This window comes from Bombina bombina, chromosome 2 (genome assembly GCF_027579735.1).
Source record: "Bombina bombina isolate aBomBom1 chromosome 2, aBomBom1.pri, whole genome shotgun sequence".
In the NCBI taxonomy this organism is placed as follows: Eukaryota; Metazoa; Chordata; class Amphibia; order Anura; family Bombinatoridae; genus Bombina; species Bombina bombina.
Window position 1 is genome coordinate 1,270,249,186 of NC_069500.1, and position 25,881 is coordinate 1,270,275,066.

At 40.2% G+C, this 25,881-nt stretch overlaps 1 protein-coding gene across 1 annotated transcript in view; it reads right to left on the minus strand.

Annotated features, from left to right (window-relative positions):
* The window catches only part of TBC1D19 (TBC1 domain family member 19), an 885,000-nt gene that overhangs the window by 847,372 nt on the left and 11,747 nt on the right, over positions 1-25,881 (minus strand). The window contains exon 2 of the mRNA XM_053704075.1: positions 113-185. Within this exon, the coding sequence (XP_053560050.1) occupies positions 113-185 (73 nt within the window). The remainder of the gene's footprint in view (positions 1-112; positions 186-25,881) is intronic.

Genomic DNA, 25,881 nt, shown 5'->3' on the forward strand with positions numbered 1-25,881 from the left:
TGAGCCTTTTCCCTTGACTGTTAATATATACTCATAAATCTGCAATATAACAAGCTTTATAAACAATAACAAAAACACTGACAAGACATGACAAGTGTTGCCTTATGCATACCTGATGTTTTAAAAAAATCTTTGATATCTTCTTTAAGTGATTCAATTTTAATGTCTGGACTGTTCAGACAACCCTGCAAAAAAAAAAAAAAAATAGATTTGTTATTAAGAAAAAAAACCATTAATGAGAATAAAACAAAATGTATGCTTTCCAGATAAATTCCTTTCTTTCCTGGCAGGGAGAGTCCACGACTTCATTCCTTACTGTTGGGAATACAACACCTAGCCACCAGGAGGAGGCAAAGACACCCCAGCCAAAGGCTTAAATATCCCTCCCACTTCCCCTATCCCCCCAGTCATTCGGCCGAGGGAACGAGGAAAAGTAGGAGAAACATCAGGGTATAAATGGTGCCAGAAGAACAAAAATAAATTTAGGTCCAGCCACCGGAGAGAAATGAAATGAAAAATCTGCATATTTGCATCACAGATGAATGAATTAGCTACCCTTAAGGCCTTAATTCGTTCCTGTATCTCCTCAAGGGGAGTCTAAACTTCGATCATAGAGCATCACACCAGTAGGTAGCAGTCCCAGCCACGCTGCTGCTGGTTGGAAAACGAACCCCGTGAGCTGAAACATCTTTCTCAACATGGATTCCAATTTCTTATCCATGGGCTCCTTGAACAAAGAGCTATTTACGAGCGGGATAGTCGTGCACTTAGCAAGCATGGAGATAGCACCATCCACCTTAGGGATGGCCCCCCACAGCTCAAGCTGAGAGTCCAGAATGGGGAACAGTTTTTTAAAAGAAGTAGAGGGAGAAAAAGACGAGACAAGTTTCTCCCATTCGTTCTTAATAATACTAGCTATCTTAACGGGAACCGGAAAGGTCTGAGGCACCACCCTGTCCTCGTAAACCCTATCTAGCTTAGGGATTGAAGGTACCTCCGGAAGTTTCGGTTCCGGAACCTCTAACGTAGAAAGCACCTCTTTCAACAGAAAGCGCAAATGCTCCATCTTAAATGTAAAGTCTAGATGTCGTTGATTCCGACCCAGAAAGAGCGTCCTCTGAAGAGTCAGAGTCGTCCTCATCAGTGGATAATCTATCAGAGACATCCAACGGAGTAGATGACCCCTGGGACGGATAGCTATGTTTCACCTTTCCCTTGCGCTTAGCAGGGCGTGGTAATGCATTGAAGGCTGCAGAGACACCGCCGTTTGTAACTGCTCAGCGAAATCTGGCGGCCAAAGGGCCCTTCCCGCGGGAGGCTCTGGGGAGCTTTATGTGTAATAGGAGATGAATGTAGGGAATGCACCTCGCGGGACAGAGAACCCTCAGAGGTGGACAGCTCAGTTGTACTAAATATCTTATTCTTTTTAGATATTGCAATATTATCAAAGCATGTGGAACATAGTTGAGCAGGCGGTTCCACCGGAGCCTCCTCACAAAAAACACAGGAATTAGATTTGGTTAAAGAGGGAGTACCCTCTAACATATCAGAGTCCTCCATAGCTTGCACTTTTATTAGGGACTAGATAGAAATTAAATAGCACCTTTATACTCCAATATCCGGGGCACTCACCTCCTCCTATGACCCGGACCACATAGAAAACGCTTTGTCTCCTGCAACCGCCTGGTCACATGGAGTGCCATGCAGGACCGCCCCTGCACTAACGAGAAAACGCGCCAAAAAAGGCTACGTCGACTCTAAGGAAATCTGACTGTTCACACATTGACAAAGCCTCATCTCACACATGTTGTAGCATAAAACACAGTAGAGAATATTATGCATCAATCCTTGGGCTATCGAAAATAATCGTTACCCCGATGCATCGAGATGCAGCCTTGAACGATGCCCCATCGATGCAGTTTAGATCAGAATCGATTCTGGGGTCAAGTGACGCCAGGGTTACAAAACTTGAATTCGCTGCTCCTCAGTTGTAGGTTAAATTCAAATTCAAATTTAAATAGGTTAAAGTGAGGAAGGTTGTGCAGCCAATTAGGAGCGATGTATTCCCTGCGAGCCAAAGCCATCCCCCGCTCACTGCCCGGGGACCAGACCAAGCATTTCTGGGAATGAGCGAGAGCTATGTTGCACGCACTCTGACTTAGCACCCAAAACAGCACTGCACGCATTGCGCGTTGACTTATCTCCCTGGGTAGCGCTGCGCGCACGCCACACACTAATTCTGAGGGGGGGGGGACACCCCTTGCCATTGCCACTTGGACTATATAATAATGATAAAGTACTATATAAGGCTTAATGTTATTGATCTAACTAATGTAGAGCGCGTATTAAGGACTGATAATTATTTATGTAGCTTAATAGTTTAATTATTATGAAGTAGTTTTATCTTTTATATGTTTATATGCAACCCTTTTTTTAACCTATTCCTTGCAAATGGCAACTTGCTTTTTGAATGAAAGGATTATACCAGAACATTTTGAATACCAGATTTTTTTTTAGACTTAGTTTGAAAGCTTTTCTTGGTATTTTTTATAATTTTAATTTTAAGAAAAGCTCTTCAAGCTAAGTCTAAAGAAACCTGGTATTCAAAACATCCTGGTATAAATCTCAAACTTTCTGGAAGTTCCAACAATGTACAACAGATATGTTTAGAAGTATTATCCAATAACCACAAAGCTTTCTGAGCCTGAGATACAAGCGCCATGGATGGATTATGTAGCTGTACATTCAATAATATACATAAGTGAGTGCCTAGAAAAAACAGCTAACTTTGTCAGAACAATTCCTTGTGGCTCATCAATTAGTCAGATCTTTTACAGAATCATGACACCCAATTTAATTTATAATGATAGTGTGCTTGAAAAACCTTGCTGTAATCTTAGGAACCTGTACCCAGTGTTGCAGACAAAGTAATAATAATTTGAAGGATAAAACCTTTAATGTGATATAGACTATGGAATTAAGGTTTGAAAGCACAGAAAAGATAAAAGATAGATAAAACACACACCCTACCACACTTATCTTGCGTGCTATATATACAGTATGTGTATATATATATATATATATATATATGTGTGTGTGTTTAAAAAAAAAATATATAGATATATATATGTATATATTATACACACACATTTAGTATTTACTGTTCTAAATAAAATTATGAATTTGTTGATGAAAACCATGGGCAGTAATCGAATCATTGACATGATAATCGTAATCGAATCATGAAACTATTGAAGATGCGCACCCCTAATAAATCACCCCCTGTTCAAAAATCCCCTTTCTGAGGATATTAACCCTTGATTCTATACAGATAAAAAGAGACACACTTTGCGCTATCAAATGTGTATAAATTAAACGATCTTACCAGAATCTATGCCGTGGAACAGGAACACGCTCTTTCAAGTGCGACAGGGTAGTAAGCATCACTCCTGACATGGACTTGAGTGCAGAAAGCAGGCATCGAAACTTGTCAACGCTGATTGCTTATGGAGCTGTTAATATGAGTCGGGATGGTTTCGCAGAAAGACTCTCCCTTCATCTCTGGACTCTAACTTTCATCCAAGTTCTCACTGAGAGGCTGACAGGACTACTTAAAACTCCAGTCCCATTCCGAAGAGTACTACCCTCCATAAGAGACTACTCCGAATCTTCCAACACTTCTCTGCCAACCTCTTGTGACGAAAGGCAAAGAATGATTGGGGATGAGGGAAGTGGGGGAGATATTTAAGCCTTTGGCTGGGGTGTCTTTGTCTCCTCCTGGTGGCCAGGTTCTTAATTCCCACAAGTAATGAATGAAGCCGTGGACTCTCCTCCCATTAAGATGGAAATGTCATGCTCTATCTGAATCAAAGAAAAAAAATTGGGTTTAGTGTCCCTTTAAAGTGATGGTAAATCCTAGCATTTGTGAAATGCTAGGATTTACCATTGGAACAAATAAAGGGGACTTTCATTTATGAAGTATGCAATACTTCAAGATGAAAGCTCCTTTATTTGTTCCAAGCGATCGTCATTCTGAGCATGCGTAGGCAGCCCACCGTCAGATCACTATTATCCCTATTTGGCAGAGAGGTGACGTTTCCACCTCTTAGCCAATAGCTGTGCGAGAAATCCAGCTTGGCGCCTGTTTATTTATGTACGTATTGTTAAATAGCAATTAACCATTTTATACTACAAAATACAATGGAGCACTATCAGAACTAAACTCAAGATCTGTGCATTAACTTTTTTTTTTTTTTTAACAAGTAGCTAAAATATTAGGACTGATTTTTGGTTTTTATAGGATGGAGAAAACAGATATAAAATTTTAGAGGAACAGGGATTCAGATAGAACATACCATTTTGAACAATTTTCCAATTTACTTCTATTATCAGTTTTTCTTCTTTTCCTTGTTATCCTTTGTTGAAAAGCAGGGATGTAAGCAGTATATGGCAGCAGTTTTGCAAAAAAAAAAATTCCCATATGGAACCAGAAAAAATGCATCCTAGATTTTGAACAAATTTGTCAAGGACAAAAAGACCTTTCTTCATTTTTTATCTGTTTACTTTTTTAACCAATTCCTTGAGAAATAACATTTTTTGAGATGTTTTAATTTAGTTTTTAACATTACCATTTGCTGACATTAAAAAGAGTTAGAAAATTGTATTTTTGAAGTTTATCTTTTCTCAGTATTATCTCGGTGGTGATATGTAAATAGGTTTAGGTCTAGATTTTAGATTTAAAGATTTGAATATTATCTCTCATATTCCCTAGACTGAAGCAAACATTTCTTGGAGACTTTGTAGCATTATTTACAAAATTTGTTATATAATTTTTATGAGAAAAAATAATTGCTAATTTTTTTTTTTATTTATTTAAAAAAAAAAAAAAAAAAAAAAATCGCTGAGGGTATCTTGGCAGAAAGAGCTTTTGACTAAAAACATACTTATACTATTTAAAAAACATCAACGCTTGACAAAAGTTTTAAATAGATGATTTAATCCCTTCTTTAAAAAATCTTGTGTTACTAAACACACATCTCAATTGTGTAAAGCTAAGCTAAAAACTCATATTGCATTTAGGAGGAAATCTTCTAAAAGTAATGCAAGGTTCAGAAGCAAACTTTGTAAACTTTAAAAAGCCTGTATCTCTCTTGTCATATATGGATACAAAGTCAGTACAATTATCTAGTTCATTGTTCAACTATTCTAATTTGTATGAAAGCTTGAAACGGTTTTAAGATACTTCAATCTTTTCAAAGCCTTTATCAATACTGGGTCTCGATTTAACTCTTTCACAAGTCAAAATGTAACTGGTAATAACTCGAAAATTCTTTACAAAATATAAAAAGTAGACAGTCTATTTCCATTACTTGCAACACTAACTTTTTGTGGGGTTTAAATTTGGGCATACTCCATACATCTTATGCTCCGTAAAATCAGTCATTGAAAAAGAGAAAGCTTTTGATGTACAGTATATCGCAAAAGGGATTTTAATCAAATTTAAACTAAAATGTCCCTTTAAATCCTAGAACTGGGGGGGCGGAGCCTGGAGGAGCGCGGTGATGGCTGCTTAATCACCGAGCTCCGTGCATGCTGAGCAAAGAAAGAGTAGCAAATAACCGGAATATGAAGCAATTTGGCTGAAAGCTGAGGGACAACACTCTGGCGATACAGGGAATAAGGTGAACCTACAGCATACAAAATTGAGCGGAGTTAAACGGAGCAGCGCGTCTCTGTGTGGCTCAGAGAGGGACATGACCGCGGTCTAGAAGGAGAGCCGTGCGGAGGGACAGCTGAGCAATACGGCACTAAAGATAAAGAGACAAGACTCCTGTAGCAACTTACCGCTTATATCATCAGACCGGGTGAGCAAGTTGAAACGGCCTGACATATGTCTCACATTCCCCGGGGAGGAGGAGGGAAGAGCTACATGGTGATGGAAGTGGCCATCTTTACACAACGCTGACGCAGTTACAAGCGCGGCAATGATGATGAGGTGAATACTAACTATGGCCCAGATAAGCAAGGTATATAAATAAGTTTGCACAACCTGTCTTACACATACCCAAAAAAAAAAGCTCTATCTCTAAATAAGGGACTGAAACCACCATATTAGCCTCATCCTATATAACGTTTTGGAGATCTAGGGAATGACATAGCTGCTAATCAGAATATGCCCTAAAAAAGGTGACTCCATTATTACAATTGCAACGGAGACATGAGCCTGGAAGGCAGGAAGGCAACATAAAATAAATATACACCAATGATGTAAAAAACATAATTTATGCTTACCTGATAAATTTATTTCTCTTGTAGTGTATCCAGTCCACGGATCATCCATTACTTATGGGATATTAACTCCTCCCCAACAGGAAGTGCAAGAGGATTCACCCAGCAGAGCTGCTATATAGCTCCTCCCCTAACTGCCATTACCAGTCATTCGACCGAAAACATGCAGAGAAAGGAAAACCATAGGGTACAGTGGTGACTGTAGTTTAATGGAAAAATTACCTGCCTTAAAGTGACAGGGCGGGCCGTGGACTGGATACACTACAAGAGAAATAAATTTATCAGGTAAGCATAAATTATGTTTTCTCTTGTTAAGTGTATCCAGTCCACGGATCATCCATTACTTATGGGATACCAATACCAAAGCTAAAGTACACGGATGACGGGAGGGACAGGCAGGCTCTTTATACGGAAGGAACCACTGCCTGAAGAACCTTTCTCCCAAAAACAGCCTCCGAAGAAGCAAAAGTGTCAAATTTGTAAAATTTGGAAAAAGTATGAAGAGAAGACCAAGTTGCAGCCTTGCAAATCTGTTCAACAGAAGCCTCATTCTTAAAGGCCCAAGTGGAAGCCACAGCTCTAGTAGAATGTGCTGTAATTCTTTCAGGAGGCTGCTGTCCAGCAGTCTCATAGGCTAACCGTATTATGCTACGAAGCCAAAAGGAGAGAGAGGTAGCCGAAGCTTTTTGACCTCTCCTCTGACCAGAATAAACGACAAACAGGGAAGACGTTTGTCGAAAATCCTTAGTTGCCTGTAGATAAAATTTCAGGGCACGGACTACATCTAGATTGTGTAGCAGACGTTCCTTTTTCGAAGAAGGATTAGGACACAAAGATGGAACCACAATCTCTTGATTGATATTCCTGTTAGTGACCACCTTAGGTAGGAACCCAGGTTTAGTACGCAGAACTACCTTGTCTGAATGAAAAATCAGATAAGGAGAATCACAATGTAAGGCAGATAACTCAGAGACTCTTCGAGCCGAGGAAATCGCCATTAAAAACAGAACTTTCCAAGATAACAACTTGATATCAATGGAATGAAGGGGTTCAAACGGAATCCCCTGTAAAACATTAAGAACTAAGTTCAAACTCCATGGTGGAGCAACAGTTTTAAACACAGGCTTGATCCTAGCTAAAGCCTGACAAAAAGCTTGAACGTCCGGAACTTCTGACAGACGTTTGTGTAAAAGAATGGACAGAGCTGAAATCTGTCCCTTTAAGGAACTAGCGGATAAACCCTTTTCTAAACCTTCTTGTAGAAAAGACAATATCCTCGGAATCCTAACCTTACTCCATGAGTAACTCTTGGATTCGCACCAATATAAGTATTTGCGCCATATCTTATGGTAAATCTTTCTGGTAACAGGCTTCCTAGCCTGTATTAAGGTATCAATAACTGACTCAGAAAAACCACGTTTTGATAAAATCAAGCATTCAATTTCCAAGCAGTCAGCTTCAGAGAAATTAGATTTTGATGTTTGAAGGGACCCTGGATCAGAAGGTCCTGTTTCAGAGGTAGCGACCAAGGTGGACAGGATGACATGTCCACTAGATCTGCATACCAAGTCCTGCGTGGCCATGCAGGCGTTATTACAATCACTGATGCTCTCTCCTGTTTGATTCTGGCAATCAATCGAGGAAGCATCGGGAAGGGTGGAAACACATAAGCCATCCCGAAGGTCCAAGGTGCTGTCAAAGCATCTATCAGAACCACTCCCGGATCCCTGGATCTGGACCCGTAACGAGGAAGCTTGGCGTTCTGTCGAGACGCCATGAGATCTATCTCTGGTTTGCCCCAACGTCGAAGTATTTGGGCAAAGACCTCCGGATGAAGTTCCCACTCCCCCGGATGAAAAGTCTGACGACTTAAGAAATCCGCCTCCCAGTTCTCCACTCCCGGGATGTGGATTGCTGACAGGTGGCAAGAGTGAGACTCTGCCCAGCGAATTATCTTTGATACTTCCATCATTGCTAGGGAGCTTCTTGTCCCTCCCTGATGGTTGATGTAAGCTACAGTCGTGATGTTGTCCGACTGAAACCTGATGAACCCCCGAGTTGTTAACTGGGGCCAAGCCAGAAGGGCATTGAGAACTGCTCTCAATTCCAGAATGTTTATTGGTAGGAGACTCTCCTCCTGATTCCATTGTCCCTGAGCCTTCAGAGAATTCCAGACAGCGCCCCAACCTAGTAGGCTGGCGTCTGTTACAATTGTCCAGTCCGGCCTGCTGAATGGCATCCCCCTGGACAGATGTGGCCGAGAAAGCCACCATAGAAGAGAATTTCTGGTCTCTTGATCCAGATTCAGAGTAGGGGACAAGTCCGAGTAATCCCCATTCCACTGACTTAGCATGCACAATTGCAGCGGTCTGAGATGTAGACGTGCAAAAGGTACTATGTCCCTTGCTGCTACCATTAAGCCGATCACCTCCATGCATTGAGCTACTGACGGGTGTTGAATGGAATGAAGGACACGGCATGCATTTTGAAGCTTTGTTAACCTGTCTTCTGTCAGGTAAATCTTCATTTCTACAGAATCTATAAGAGTCCCCAAGAAGGGAACTCTTGTGAGTGGAAAGAGAGAACTCTTCTTTTCGTTCACCTTCCATCCATGCGACCTTAGAAATGCCAGTACTAACTCTGTATGAGACTTGGCAGTTTGAAAGATTGAAGCTTGTATCAAATCTTTGTAAAAAAACACAATTTTAGCAAAGGATTGCTCCCATTAGCAAAGGATAACTAACCCTGATAGCAGAAAAAAAAAAAAAAATACAGAAATAAACGTTTTTTTATCACAGTCAACTACAATCTCACAGCTCTGCTGTGAGTGATTACCTCCCTCAAAACAAGTTTTGAAGACCCCTGAGTTCTGTAGAGATGAACCGGATCATGCAGGGAAGACAATAAACTTCTGACTGAATTTTTTGATGCGTAGCAAAAGCACCAAAAAAGGTCCCTCCCCCTCACACATAACAGTGAGAGAGATCAGTAAACTGTCATAAATTAAATAAAACGACTGCCAAGTGGAAAAAAAATAGTGCCCAAAACATTTTTTCACCCAGTACCTCAGAAAATTAAACGATTTTACATGCCAGCAAAAAACGTTTAACATTAATAAATTGAGTGTTATTAAAAAGCCTGTTGCTAGTCCCTGCAAATTAGGCTAAAGTTTTATGCATACAGTATAATTCCAGTGAAGTGCCATTCCCCAGAATACTGAAGTGTAAAATATACATACATGACAGCCTGATACCAGTTGCTGCTACTGCATTTAAGGCTGAGTTTACATTATATCGGTATGGCAGAATTTTCTCATCAATTCCATTGTCAGAAAATAATAAGCTGCTACATACCTCTTTGCAGATTAATCTGCCCGCTGTCCCCTGATCTGAAGTTTACCTCTCCTCAGATGGCCGAGAAACAGCAATATGATCTTAACTACTCCGGCTAAAATCATAGAAAAACTCAGGTAGATTCTTCTTCAAATTCTACCAGAGAAGGAATAACACACTCCGGTGCTATTATAAAATAACAAACTTTTGATTGAAGGTATGAAACTAAGTATAATCACCACAGTCCTCTCACACATCCTATCTATTCGTTGGGTGCAAGAGAATGACTGGTAATGGCAGTTAGGGGAGGAGCTATATAGCAGCTCTGCTGGGTGAATCCTCTTGCACTTCCTGTTGGGGAGGAGTTAATATCCCATAAGTAATGGATGATCCGTGGACTGGATACACTTAACAAGAGAAATACCTGTAAAAGTTAATAGCTGGAGAGTTGCTAGATATGGGAATCCTTACACTGTAAAAAGGGCGCTAACTACAAATGCTGATATAAAGCTTGAGAATCATATCATATCTCTGTTAACTGCTGTAAATACACTTTATTGCTCTACTTTTACAAACAGTAGCTAGAAGAAAACAACCAGCTTGATTTGGTTACTAACAATTAAACTTTCATAGCATTGACACAGACATGTCTGCCAGAAAACAAAATAAAACAGGAGTAGGAGCAAAGATGTCTGCACAACATCCCTTTTTTAAGTCATCCAAAGGAGACAAAGGTCAAGAAGCAGAAGAATTAACGATAGGGGAAGAAATGGATTCTGACACTGATTCTCAACACACCAAAATGGATCAAACTCCAGCGACTAAAGCAGACCTTAAAAATCTAATGTCTAAACAGGACATCAATAATATTTTCAATAAGATGTGGGAGAAAATGGACACGCTGCAGACCACGGTCACTAATAGCCTGACAGATATCAAACAAGATATTCTGGACTTAGGTACTAGAATTGAATCTTTGGAAGAAAAAGAGGAAACCACCACTGAGGATATAAATACCCTCTCCCAACACATGTCCTCTCAGCAACAAGATATAGAAGACATGCAAGATAAACTGGAGGACATGGAGAACAGGAGCCGCAGGTGTAATCTTAGACTAAAAGGGGTTCCCGAAACAATAACAACATCAGAACTCCCTGAATTTCTCCTACAGCTATTTCAAGCCATCACAGACAACAAGGAAGACGGCAAATTTGAAACGGAAAGAGCACACAGAGCCTTAAGAGCAAGACCCAAAAAAGGAGACCCGCCAAGAGACATTATAATTAAGATGCTGCGGTTCCGCGACAAAGAAGAAATCCTAACAGCTGCAAGACAAAACCCTACCTTCAAGTTTAAAGGCTCGGTTATTCAATTTTACCAAGACTTGTGCCTGAGAACACTTCAAAGGCGTAGTACTATGCGACCCCTTACACAGCTTTTACGCAAAACCCAAATACCCTATAGATGGGGATTCCCTTTTTCCCTCAACATCCTACACGAAGGAAAAACAGTGTCACTTAAAGACCCGGCAGAGATACCAACTATTTGCAAACTGTTGAAACTCGAATGCCCAGATCTACCGACATCATCCCAAGAACAAGACACAGCTCATCAATCTACCCGTCAAACATTTCCCACCAGAGACAGGTGGACCAAGGTAGCAAAAAAGAAGCAGAAAACCTGAAGGACTCCTGAGCCTGCACAAATACCAAAGACTCTCTGCCTTAAAAGAAGCTGAGAAGACAGCTTTACTGGAGACTCTCCAATCATTTAAGACATATAATAGATTAACATTTTTTTACAGGTAAACTCATTAAGCCCTGCCTCAAGGACTCTGATCAAAAAGAGAAAGAATCGAGGCAGAAGCTAGAATATTAATCCTTTCAAAAGCATACCGCCACAAATGTTGAGGTAAGACCCTCCAAGGACGGTTTAATTTGTTTTCATAGTAAATGATTAACCTACAACCAGCCAAAACTAACTTGTATACACTTATACTAGCAATGTTTATTTTTTACGATGTACACAGCTCAATAATGCACATCTACCCCATTGTGCAATAACTGTATGGACACGGATGCGGTGTATATCCTATACATTAATGTTATCAGGTTTTATTGTTGTTTTAAAATCTTTTTTTGGTTTTTGTTATTATTAGTTATCGTTACTGGTTTGGCATGGGAAAGCCCATGTCACACAGCTGTTACATTCATTTGGTCACAATATCACTGCAACGACTTAACCTCCCCGAAGTTATCCAGAGAAGAGGGAAGGAGTATTAAGGTGAGGAGCAATATATTGTCTTGTATAACACGTCTTCATTTAGATAGATTTTACTATTACAATGTCCTCTCTTCCACTTGTTTGTTATTCAAAGAGAACTTTAGACACATTAGCACATACCCAGACACTGAGATAGATGGAATCTTGGACTATTAACTTACTCTCACATAATGTTAGAGGTCTGAACTCAGACATTAAACGAAGGATGGCAATTACACAATATAGATCCCTGAAGGCAAATGTAATCTTTCTCCAGGAAACACATTTTTTAAAATCTCAAATACCTAGATACTGGACCAAAGATTTCCGACACCATTATCACTCTACATCTGACTCTAAAAAACGGGGGGTGTCTATACTAATACATTCTTCCCTACCCTTTACACACCAGGAAACAATTGAAGACAAGGAGGGCAGATTCCTCATTGTGAAAGGCCAAATTCAAGAGACTGACATTTTATTCTGTAATATTTACGCACCTAATGACAAACAAGACACTTTCTTCAGACATATCACACATCTTATGACAGGGTGGTCCCAAACTAGGACAATTTTTGCGGGAGACTTCAATGTAGATCTTACATTACAATCCAAACAATGCAACACCCCACTTACCAATAAACAACACAAACAACGCAAGATGATCAAGACAATACAGGATTATCTAACTACAGGCCTGTTGATAGACTCTTGGAAAACACTATATGGACACACAAGTGACTCTACCTTTTTTTCCGCGGCACACAAAACATACAGTAAGCTGGACTACATATTTGTCAGCCAGTTTTTACAATCCATCCTCATAAAATCAAACATTCATCCATGTGTGTGGTCAGACCACTCTATAGTGCAGCTCGCACTGGGTAATATCCGAGTTCCGAATAGAACCAGATCGTGGACATACGACCCCATCTGTTTAAAAGACCCCATGGTCCACGCTGCAGTGGAACGTAGTATGTTAGAATATTGGGACATTAACACGGGGACGACGACCAACCCTATCATGACATGGGCGGCACACAAGACTTATCTGAGGGGACTACTTATAAAAGAAAAATCCAGCTTTCTCAAGAAACGACATACACGGAGAGTAGACTTACAGAAAGAGATAGACACTTTAGAGAGACAACATAAACTCACACTATCTACGACCACACTGAAACTGCTCCAAGGTAAACGAACAGAATTGGCATCTATCCTAAATGATCAAGCAGTCAAAGCAGCCTTTCGGCTTAAGACCAATTACTATATATATGCAAACAAGCCAGATAGATACCTAGCAAATAAGATTCGTGAGCGGGCGAGAATTGCCTCTATAGCACAGATCCAAACACAAGAAGGCAATATATCCACCCACCCACAAGAAATTGTAGACTGCTTCGCCCAATACTACGGCACACTGTACGAGGGGACTCATGTCACCCAGTCCCCTACCACAGAATCCATATTAACAAAATTTCTAGATAGTGCTCACTTGCCCTCTATACAGGAAACAGATAGAGAGAGTCTAAACCAAGCGATAACCGCAAATGAAGTGCTCAGGGCCATTAAGGATCTAAAACCAGGGAAAGCTCCGGGTCCTGACGGGCTACCTGGAGAATATTACAAATTATTTAAATCCTCCCTAACACCACATTTAGTCAAATTCTCGAATTATATCATGCAAGGGCATGAGATCCCATGTGACCTATTGGGAGCCAAGATAGTTGTTATACCCAAGCCAGGTAAAGACCCACAGAAATGCGCTAGCTACAGACCCATCTCCCTTATAAACCAGGATCTAAAGATCTTTACTAAAATCTTAGCGAACAGATTAAAGAGTATCCTACCGAGTATAATACACCCGGATCAGGTTGGGTTTGTGGCAGGTAGGGAAGCCCCTGATAACGTTAGACGAATTATAGCAACCATAGCCCAGCTTGACAGGATGAAAACGCCTTCTCTGGTCCTATCATTGGACGCGGAGAAGGCGTTTGACAGAGTAGATTGGACATATATGTTCACAGTCCTGGACAAAATGGGATTCAAAGGTCCCTTTGTAGAAGCCCTACGCTGTATATACTCCAAACCTACTGCCACAGTAAGGGCCATGGGTCACCACTCCAAACTAATACACATAAAAAATGGTACGAGACAAGGCTGCCCGCTCTCTCCCTTATTGTTTGCCTTATGCATGGAACCGCTGGCAGCCAATATCAGACATTCACCCGAAATAACTGGACTTCAGGTTAAAAATACAGACTACAAGATTTCTTTATTCGCGGACGATGTCTTGCTAACACTGACCAGACCCCTGACATCTCTTACAGGCCTATATGATATTCTACAACGGTTCTCTCTAGTGTCAGGCTATAAAATAAACATGAACAAAAGTGAGGCAATGGCCATAGCTTTACCAGCCCACACAAAAAAACTAATTGAACTAAATTTCTCATTCTCTTGGGTTAGATCACATATTAAATATCTGGGAATTAAACTAACGACACAATACACAGACTTGTATAAGGTTAATTACCTTCCCCTACTCAAAGAACTGCGTTCTGACATCGCAAAATGGAGACTATTAAACTTTTCCTGGTATGGCAGAATATCCGCCATAAAGATGAATTGCTTACCAAGGATTCTATATCTGTTTAGGACTTTGCCCATCCCAATCCAAAAACCTGATCTAAAAATTTTACAATCAGAATTTAAACTTTTTATCAATGGCAAGAAGCAGGCAAGAATTCCCCATACAATTTTAACCAAACATAGGCAGCTGGGGGGTGTAGGGGCCCCAAATCTTCTAAATTACTATGAGGCAGCTAGACTGGCCCAAAATGCTCTGTTGGGCTCTCCAGTAAGAGATTTAGTGTGGAAGGAGATAGAGGCAGAGATAGGAAATCTTGACTCCCCAGCCGATCTGATCTGGGACAGATTGCTGCCTCAGCACCAGATCAAAAAATGCTCCCCTATTACTACACTTTCACTGGATCACTGGAAGGCGATGGCACATAGAAAGGGAGGGTTACCAGAGTTTTCCTCCAAGATGCCAATCAAATATCTTATCCCAAACGAATACCGAAAACAGCTAGACAAATGGGAGAACAAGGGACTTTACAGAGTGGGAGACCTATTAATAAATAAGAAACCACTGACTTTTACTCAGATACAAGATAGACTAGCACCTTTTCCCCTCAAATGGTACCTATACTTACAAATAATGTCAGCCCTGAACAAATTCATACCAAACATTGCCACACAACCCAGTACCACACTGGAGAGACTGTGCACCACAAGGGAAAGACCTAAGCAAGCCATCTCACAATTATATTTGGCAATACAAAACTCAGAGGACAGCACTAAATCACCTATAATGCTTAAATGGGAAACAGACACAAACATAACATTGGAAAGGCCAGAATGGCAAGACATATTCCACTCCTCGTGCAGGGGGCTAATTAGTGCTGACCTGCGAGAAAATAGCCTCAAGACCATCTTTCGATGGTATTTGACGCCAATTAAAACTTCACATTACACAGAAAGCAGAAGTAGAAATTGCTATAGGGGATGCAACTCAATTGGAACCTACATGCACATGTGGTGGGAATGCCCCAGAGTAGCTCACATTTGGGCTAAGCTCTCAACTCATCTTAGCTTTCTTCTAGAGGAGCGAATCTCGTTAACTGTTTCTCAGGGATTGTTAAATGCCCCTTTACCAAACTTCAACAAACATATCAATACCTTCATTAGAATACTATGCACAATCACGAGGGTGAGCATTGCCAGGTACTGGAAGGAGGGAGTACCAACATGGAATGAGATACTAGAAAGATTTAAAATGACATACTCCTTACATGAAATGGCAGCAATGCTATTAGGAACGGTTGATGTGTTTCATAAAATCTGGTTTTATTGGATAACACATCCAATCTAGCCAATTCAACTCCACACCATGAACACAGAAAGAAATAGCATCTCAAAACGAAACAAGCACAGAGGTGAGAAAAGTGTTAACTAATACAGGAAATACAATAGGTAGGGAAACTAAACAGGTTAACGTAGGCCCCCCTCCACTACTGAAAGAGGAAAAAACACTAGAGGATTACTTTGCAGAAAGTTGCAGTGATATACAATTGATTGATTTTAAATGACCAATTGTTTGATTTGTTTGTTCAATTACAGTTTGTTAAATGGTTTTTTTTGTATTTTTTTTTGGTAACAAAAAATGAGACATGTGTTAACAGTCTTTCACGAGAAAAACATCAGGTGTGATGTATTGGTTCTTGAGAATGTATTGCTTAGGATAGATAACACAGATAAAATTATAATCTGAACACGGTATGTACTAACTAGTGCATACCAACACTTGATGTACCGAATATGTAATCATCTGTATAAGACACTTGTTATGTATGTTGATGTTATCTCAATAAAAACAATTTTAACATAAATCCTAGAACTGGAGTTGAACATAAAGACAAAAAGTTCATAATCCCAAAGATTTTTACTTTTTTATGTATCCATTCATTAACCATATTAGTATATCCTATAAACTTCATATGAAAAATGAGCTGATAATTTTATCTTCAACAGGCTGTGTGGTCTTTGGCAACATTCATAAAGAAGATCCCACTGAAAAATCATTTAGGATATTGAATATATTTTAGAAGTAGAAGTAGAAGGTGAGAATAATCACTTGCAATTTATTAAGCTTACACTGTGCTTTAGTAGCTATTTTGCATTTAATCTTATCAATGTGTATATACTGTATACAGAATTTAAAAAACAAATCCAAATTATAAAGTGAAACTATGCATTTCTTTCCGAAGATATGGTGAGTCCATGGCTTGAGTAATTACTGTTGGGAATATCACTCCTGCCCAGCAGGAGGAGGCAAAGAGCACCACGTTAAACTGTTAAGTATCACTCCCTTACCCACAACCCCCAGTCATTCTCTTTGCCTTCGGTGCATAGAGGAGGTGAAGTTTAGTTGTCTGAAGAAACATTTTGATTTAATCTACAAGCAAGTTTTGAGGTAAAGCTGTATTCCACGTCATTCCTTGCAGTCGGTAGTGGTGGCTTTAAAGCAGTTAGGAACTTGTAAAGAGGTACTTACTGAGTTTTCCTAACAATTGCTGCTCTAGTTTAGAAAGCCACAGTTTTTCAAAGGTCTCTGTGAAGAACTGTAACCGTCTACATGCCGGACAGCGGAGCAGGTAAGTGCTTTTTCTTCCAGTTGGGGAGACCATGCACTTAACAAATTAAAAGACACAGCTTTTTTATTTGGAAATAGATCATCTTGTTGCATGGGTTACACTGGGGCATGAAGCAGGCACTGTAGCATGTCTGAGACTAACATTTAAACTCTTTTAAAAAGGAAGTGTAAAATGTTTTTATTAGGCTTTATTTTCTGACACATATTTACTTGATAAAACAATACAAGTTTAAACTGAAAGTAAGGCTGAATTTTCTATTTCTGCAGCTTATTCATTTCTCCATTGCTTTAAAATAAACCGATGCAACATTTTAAACTGGTTTAAAAAAATAGTTTTTTCTGGTACTCATTGTACCAGGAAGCTATTTGTAGGGTCTCTCTGTCGCAGCAGCAATTTGAGCTCGGCAGTTGCGGTCACATGACTGTCTTTTTCTGAGGAAAAAGTAGTTTTTCTCCATTTGTAGGTGATCCGGTCTTAATTGGTAGCGGTAAGGCACCTCAGTAATTGAGGTGTAGGGTTGCCCGAGGGGTATTTTAGAAGTTTATTTGATGTTTATTAAATGTGTTTTCTTAACTTTTCTCACAAAATTTTAGATGGGGATCGATCCTAATTTGGGATAAAATTTAAAGTGAATTTTTTCCTTGTCTTATTTTAATTGAATATTCAAATCTTTTAAACTTATCTGCACAAGTTTATTTACTGTTTCACAAAATGTCTGATATGGAGCAAGAGCCTGCTCTCATGAATTCATGCTCATTATTTTTAGATGCACAAATTGCAGCTTCTATGCAATTTTGTTCTTCATGTGTCAAGAAAATCTTGCAAAATAAAGGTAATTTTTTTTAGCCTAATGTCTCTCAGGATGATGCTGTTAAAATAATATCTCAGCTTCCTCCTGCTACGTCCCAAGCCTCAATGGTGTCACATGCAGTGCCCTGCGGTTCCACTATAACTCCTAGTGGAGTTTATTTAAAAGCAGAAATTGCTACCCAGGTATCTTCAGCGGTATCTGCAGCATTAGCTGCCATTCCAAGATTACAGGTAAATCTAGAAATTCAGAAAGTAAGGTGCCTGTCCTCAGTTCTGCTTCCCAAGTTGCCCTTTCTCATAAGTCTGATGAGGAAGATACATCGGGACTTTCTGAGGGTGAAATCTCAGATTCGGACAGTATAATTCCTTCTTCTGAGTCTGAGGTGGTATCCTTCAGATTTAAGCTTGAACACCTTTGTGTATTGTTAAAGGAGGTTTTAGCTACTTTAGATAACTCTGATACCCCTGTCGTTGTCACTCATAAGAAATCGAGTAAACGTAATAGTTTCTTTGAGGAAAAAAAATGATTTTTCCTGTGCCGGACCGTGGTAGGGAGATTATCTTACAATAATGGGAGAAGCCAGGGGTGTCTTTTTCCCCCGTCTCCCATTTTTAAGAAAAATGTTTGCACTATGGCTAAGAGAACCACTATTCCTATTGAGGATAGCTGTTCTTTTAAGGATCCGATGAACAAGAAGCTGGAGGCTTATCTGAAAAAGATTTATGTTCATCAAGGTCTCCAATTGCAAACTGCGGTGTGTATTGCCACTGTGACTAGAATGGCATCTTATTGGTTCGACGCCTTGTCTAATTCTCTTCAAGTAGAGACTTCCTTGGATGAAATTCAAGATAGGATTAAGCTCTTAAGTTGGCCAATTACTTTATTGCAGATGCCGCTATGGTTGAAATCCTGGTCTGCGGACGTTTCCTCTAAAGTCAAGCTTCTGGCGACTCCTTACAAGGGCAAAACCTTGTTTGGACCCGGTTTGGAAGAAATTATCTCTGATATTACGGTTGGAAAAGGGTCTTTTCTACCTCAAGATAAGAAGAATAGGCCTAAAGGACGTCAGAGTAATTATCGTTCCTTTCGTACCTTCAGATGAAAGCCTTCCCCTTCTTCTTCCAAGCAGGAACAATCCAAGTCTTCTTGGAAACCCAATCAGTCTTGGAACAAGGGGAAATAATCAAAGAAACCCGCAGCTGATTTTAAATCAGCATGAAGGGTTTGCCCCGGATCCGGGATCGGATCAGGTGGGGGGCAGACTTTCTAAGTTATCTCAAGCCTGGATACAAGATGTCCCAGATTCCTGGACTGTGGACCTAGTATCCCAGGGTTACAAATTGGAATTCAAGACTTTTCCTCCCAGAGGCAGATTCCATCTCTCAAGATTATCTGCAGACCAGAGAGAGAGGCATTCTTGAAATGTATACATCTTTCCTCCCTGTGAGTGATAGTTCCAGTTCCAGTGCAGGAACAGGGTCTCAACTCCAACCTATTTGTGGTTCCCAAAAAAGGGGGAACTTTCCGTCTCATTCTAGACTTGCAGTGTCTAAACAAGTTTCTCAAAGTTCAATCCTTCAAGATGGAGACTATACGATACATTCTTCCTTTAGTACAAGAGGGTCAGTTCATGACAACCATAGACCTAAAGGATGTGTATCTTTATGTTCCTATTCACAGGGACCATCACAGATTCCTAATATTTGCCTTTCTTGACATTTCCAGTTCGTGGTCCTTCCATTTGGTCTAGCCACGGCTCCCAGAATTTTTTCAAAGGTTCTGGGGGCTCTTTTGGCAGTGATCTGGTTTCTTAGAATTGCTGTGGCACCCTACCTGGATGACATATTGGTTCAGGCGCCATATTTTCAACTAGCAAAATCTCACACAGAGATATTGCTGTCTTTTCTTCGTTCCCACGGATGGAATGGAATCTGGAAAAAAGCTCCCTTTCCCCTGCTACAAGAGTAGTGTTTTTAGGGACCATAATAGATTCTCTATTGATGAAGATTTTTCTGACAGAGGTCAGGAAAAACAAAATGATTCCTCTTGCCTTTCTCTTCAGGCTTCTGCTCATCCTTCAGTGGCTCAATGTATGGAGGTAATCGGTCTGATGGTAGCTTCCATGGACATCATTCCTTTTGCTCGATTCGATTTGAGAGCTCTCCAGTTGTGCATGCTCAGACAATGGAATGGCGACCATGCGGATCTATCTCAGAGAAAAGAGTTAGATCAGTCATCAAGGGATTCTCTCCCGTGGTGGATTTCTCAGGAACATCTGTCTCAGGGCACATGCTTTCAGAGACCTTCCTCTGTGATCGTGACCACGGACGCCAGCCTGCTGGGCTGGGGAGCTGTCTGAAATTCGTTAAAAGCTCAGAGCCTTTGGACTCAGGAGGAGTCTGCTCTTCCCATCAACATCTTGGAGTTGAGGGCGATTTACAATGCTCTATTGGCTTGGCCTCAGTTGTCCTCAGCCCAGTTTATCAAGTCCCAGTCAGACAACATAACCTCTGTGGCTTACATCAATCACCAGGGAGGAACTTGGAGTTCCTTAGCCCTGAAGAAGGTTACTCAGATTCTTCAGTGGGCAGAGACCCACAATTGCTGTCTGCCATCCACATTCCAGGAGTAGTCAACTGGGAAGCAGATTCTCTGAGCAGACAGACTTTTCATCCCGGGGAGTGGGAACTCCATCCAGAGGGGTTCTCCAGCTTAGTCCTCCAAATGGGGGGTGCCGGAGTTAGATCTAATAGCGTCCCATCAGAACGCCAAGCTTCCGAGGTACGGTTAAAAGTCAAGGGATTCGCAGGCCGTTCTAATAGATGCTCTGGCGGTGGTTTTTCTGAGTCGGTCATTGAGACCATGATTCAGGCTTGCAAGCTTGTTACTAGAAAGATTTACCATAAGATATGGCGTAATTATCTTTATTGGTGTGAATCCAAGGGCTTCTCTTAGAGTAGAATTAGAATTCCTAGAATATTATCTTGTTTTTAGGAAGGCCTGGAGAAGGGATTGTCATTCAGTATCCTGAAGGGTCAGATTTCTGCTTTATCAGTTTTACTACATAAACGTTTGGCGGATGTGCCAGATGTGTAATGCTTTTGTCAGGCCTTGGTCAAAATCAGGCCTGTCTTTAAGTCTGTTGCTCCTCCTTGGAGCCTTAACCTTGTACTTAAAAAGTTTTTCAGCTGGCTCCGTTTGAGCCGTTGCATTTCATAGACATTAAGTTGTTATCTTGGAAGTATTTGTTTCTTGTTGCTATCTCTTCTGCTTGAAGAGTCTCGGAATTCTCAGCTCTGCAGTGTGATTCCCCTTATCTTATTTTTCATGACGATAAGGCGGTTCTTTGTACTAAGTTAGGTTTTCTTCCTAAGGTTGTTTCTAATAGAAATATCAATCAGGAAATTGTTGTTCCCTCTCTGTGTCCTAATTCTTCTTCTTTCAAAGAACGTTTGTTACACAATTTGGATGTTGTACATGCTCTTAAATTCTACTTACAGTCGACTAAGGATTTTCGCCAGTCCTCTGCCCTCTTTGTCTGTTTCTCTGGGAAACGTAAAGGTCAGAAAGCTACTGCTACTACTCTTTCTTTTTGGCTACGAAGTATAATTCGTTTGGCTTATGAGACTGCTGACAGCAGCCTCCTGAGAGGATTACGGCTCATTCCACAAGAGCTGTTTCCTCTTCCTGGGCTTTCAAAAATGGAGCTTCTGTGGAACAAATTCGTAAGTCTGCAACTTGGTCTTCTCTACATCATTTTTTTTTAAATTTACAAACGTGATACTTTTGCCTCGGCTGAGGCTTCTTTTGGGAGAAAGGTTCTTCAAGCGGTGGTGCCTTCTGTTTAGGACTGCCTGTCCTATTTATCCGTGTACTCTAGCTTGGGTATTGGTTCCCAATAGTAATTACTCAAGCCGTGGACTCACCATATCTTAGGAAAGAAAAACAAAATGTATGCTTACCTGATAAATGTATTTCTTTCTGGATATGGTGAGCCCACAGCCCCACCCTTTATTTTAAGACAGTTGTTCTTTTGACTATAACCTCAGGCACCTCTACACCTTGTGTTACTCCTTTTTCTCCATTTCCCTTCGGTCGAATGACTGGGGGTTGTGGGTAAGGGAGTGTACTTAAAGGGATAGGAAAGTAAAAATTAAACTTGCATGATTCAGATAGAGCATGTAATTTTAAGACACTTTTAAATTCACTTCTATTTTCAAATTTGCTTCGTTGTCTTAGTATCCCTTGTTAAAAAAGAATACGGCGGAGCTTGGCCATGAAGGAAGATGGCGCAGTGTGAGCGAGCTCCGTGCAAGTGTGGTCGATCTTCCACTCCCTGACCTATTCATTTTGTGGGGAATACCTTCATTCCACCTGCATCTGGCAGCAGTGGCGGGGCCCTTTTTTCTCCCGTTTTGGTGCTGGACGTCACGTCGACACGCCATAAGGTGCGCACCACGAGACAGGCCTGAACATCAGACGGCCAGCAATAGCCCTCATCCTGCACAGCACCACAATAGCAAACAGCTCCTCTCCGCTCCAATACACATGAGAAACACGACAGAGAAATCCTGTTGAGAAGTACGCCCTGTCCTGATGACAAATGGTAAAACCTACATGCTCCTACATGACCGAGCTGTCATCTATCCGGAAAGAAATCACTGATATCAATCAAAGGATGGAGGAGGTTGAAGAAACCCAGGATACTCTAAACGAAATGATTAGCAATATTGGCACGCAAGCTATAATACAATACTCCAAACTCGATGCATTTCAAGATAAAGTTGAAGACCTCGAAAATAGGAGCCGTAGAAACAATCTACGGTTCTGGGGAATCCCGGTCACCGTACAACCCTCAGATCTCCACGATTATCTACAAGGACTGTTCCAATATATCAAACCACAAGCACTCCTAGTGGAGCTGAACAGAGCTCACAGAGCCCTCAGAGCAACCTCCTCCAATTCCCCACCTAGGGACGTTATAACCCGCTTTTTAAAATTCAAGCATAAGAAGGATATCTGGCTCAAAGCACGCCAAACCCCACAAATTCAGTATCTAGACCACAGTATACAAATCTACATGGACTTATGCCCTATCACAATTCAAAAAAGAAGAGAGGTAAGATTCCTCACTAAAGTCATGCAAGATAAACATATTAAATATAGATGGGGCTTCCCTTTCAGCCTTACAGTCTCTAAAGATGGCATCACACATATCTACAAAGGCCAACAGGACTTAGAGACCTTTACGAAAAGTCTGGGACTTGAAATAGAAGCTACCCTTCCAGGACCCTCAGCAGATTCCTAACGGATTAATAATTAAATGCATGGAAAACTCAAGGTTCATCCCTCCAGATGGCATAAATTTCAGTACGGCAAACACAAGGACAGAACAACCTCCCCGCCATCGAACCACAATGAACAGATAACTTGATCTTCTTCTATCAAGAATGTGGCGAGATTCTATATTCCTCTCTTGACAAAATTCTCCTCCTATCATACTATGGACAGTTGAACGTCGATAGACTTTCACCTTGAGGAGAGAGAGTAATTTCTAAAATATTCCATATAGTCTTAGAGTAATGTCCTGTATGCATAAATGTTTTTCTCCCTTTTGCTAACTTCACCCATTGTTATTAATACCAAGTCTTGGGCCTTTGTTGTTTCTGGCCCTCGTTACAACTTGTTTGCAGTCATAGGTTATCTGAAAGTATAACTGTAGCATAACTACATATTACCGTAAACGTAATGTTGTGTTGTCTAGATGTAAACAATTAGTTTAGCTAGACGTTTTAATGTTCCCCACCTTTCATTTTACATCAACAGGGGGGGGGGGGGGGTCGACCACGATGCATCCCTCTCCTTTGTATAGAGATTTTTCTCTTTACAGTTGTTACTTTTACTGAATGTATTATGCTTTATTATTATCGTTATTGTTATTTTGTTGTTGTTATTGCTATGAATAGGAAGTGGTCAACACCTAACTTGAATCTCATACCTTACATCCAAAAGTTCATCATGCTTTTGAAACTATATCTTTTTATGTTGCTCTATGTAGAGATAAGGCTTAAATTAACCATGTCACACACGAGTCGCACTCAGCACATACACCAAATTTAACTCTCCTTACAGTTAATGCTAAGGGACTAAATAGCCCTAGGAAACGCGGTATCAGTCAGGGGACATAGTGTTCTTACAGGAGACCCATTATATACATGGTAAAGAACCCAAAACCTTTCATTTTAAATTTGGAGACTCCTACTATGCGTCTAATAAGGTTAAGAGGAATGGTGTGGGAATCCTTATAAGACAAAAATATCATTACATTATCCAAAAAAAGCAGAGATAAGGAAGGACGCTATCTAATTCTCTTAGGTCTTCTATACAATAGTCTAGTCACCCTAGTTAATGTTAATGCTACAAATACATCGCAAGATAAAAAATTTTTAAAAAACTTACAAATATACAGCAAAGGTTCCCTTATAACATGTGGAGACTTCAACATAGCTCTTAACCCAACACTAGACACCTCGAGTGGCAGTTCCCATTTATCCACGCATATCAACTCCACAGTGAAAGCCTGTCTCAAAGAACTAGTATTACAGGATGTCTGGAGAATCACTCATCCAGATGTCAAAGCTTACACCTTCTATTCCTTACCACATAATAGCCACTCAAGAATCGACTATGTCATGATGGACGTCACAAGCCTCATAACAGTGAAAAATATACATATACTGCCCAGAGTTTGGTCAGATCACTCCATGATTAAATGCAATTTAGCTTGGCCAACTGCACCACTTCCATCTTTCCAATGGAAATTAGACGATGAATTGCTAGAAGACCCCCTTTATTTCGCCAAAGTTGAACATTTACTACTAGAATATTTTGAACTCAACACAGGCACTGTACAAGATCACAGAATCCTTTGGGAGGCTCACAAAGGGGTCATCCAAGCGAACTTATAAGTATTAAAGCCCATCAGACTAAATAAATTAAAGCTTCAAACAACCCTAGAAAACATAGAGAAGCTAGAAATAGATCAACTCATAAATCCTGCTAACAATACTATAAAAGTAGAACTAGAAAAGCTTAGAATGCAAGCTAAAACATATATGATCTATGAGAATAAGTTGCAAGTCCTTAAATTGCAACAAATTTTTTATAATGTCGATAATAAATGCAGTAGCATCTTTGCACGCAAACTGAGGCGTAAGACTAATAAATCATACATACTAGAGATAAAAAACAAACTTAACCAAAAACAATCCTCTACCGAGCAAATTGCAGAATCATTCAGGGTTTATTATGAATCCTTATACAACCTGTCTCCCACTAACCTAAACTCAGATACCAAAGCTGATGCAAAATAGATTACAAAAAAATCAGACAGTATCTAGATAAATTAAAATTCCCCCAAATTACAAAAGACCAAGCTTCCTCCTTGAATGAACCCTTAAGTAAAAAAGAAATTGAGGGGGTAATAAAGAATCTACCCTGTGGAAAAGCTCTTGGCCCGGATGGGTTCACCAATTATTACTATAAAACATTCAAAGAACATCTAATTTCTCACCTTTTAACATTATATAATTAATATCTGATGACAACCCATTTTCCCCTCAAGCACTTGAAGCTCATATTTCCGTTATAGACAAGCCAGGGAAGAGCCCAGATAAAGTTGAACATTACAGACCAATATCTCTGTTAAACACAGACATAAAAATCTATGCTAAACTTTTAGCTGAAAGACTCAATCTACTTTTACCCAACATTATTGAAAAAGACCAAGTGGGGTTCATACCTTCTAGGTAGATTATGCTTCCGCCGGAAGTGTTCCAATGGTTATAGTGTTAACGGACACGGAAAAAGCTTTTGACCGCGTCTGTTGGCAGTTTCTCAAAGCGGTACTAGTAAAATTCGGTTTGGATACTAATTTTATCTCCAAAATATTTGCCCTCTATATTGACCC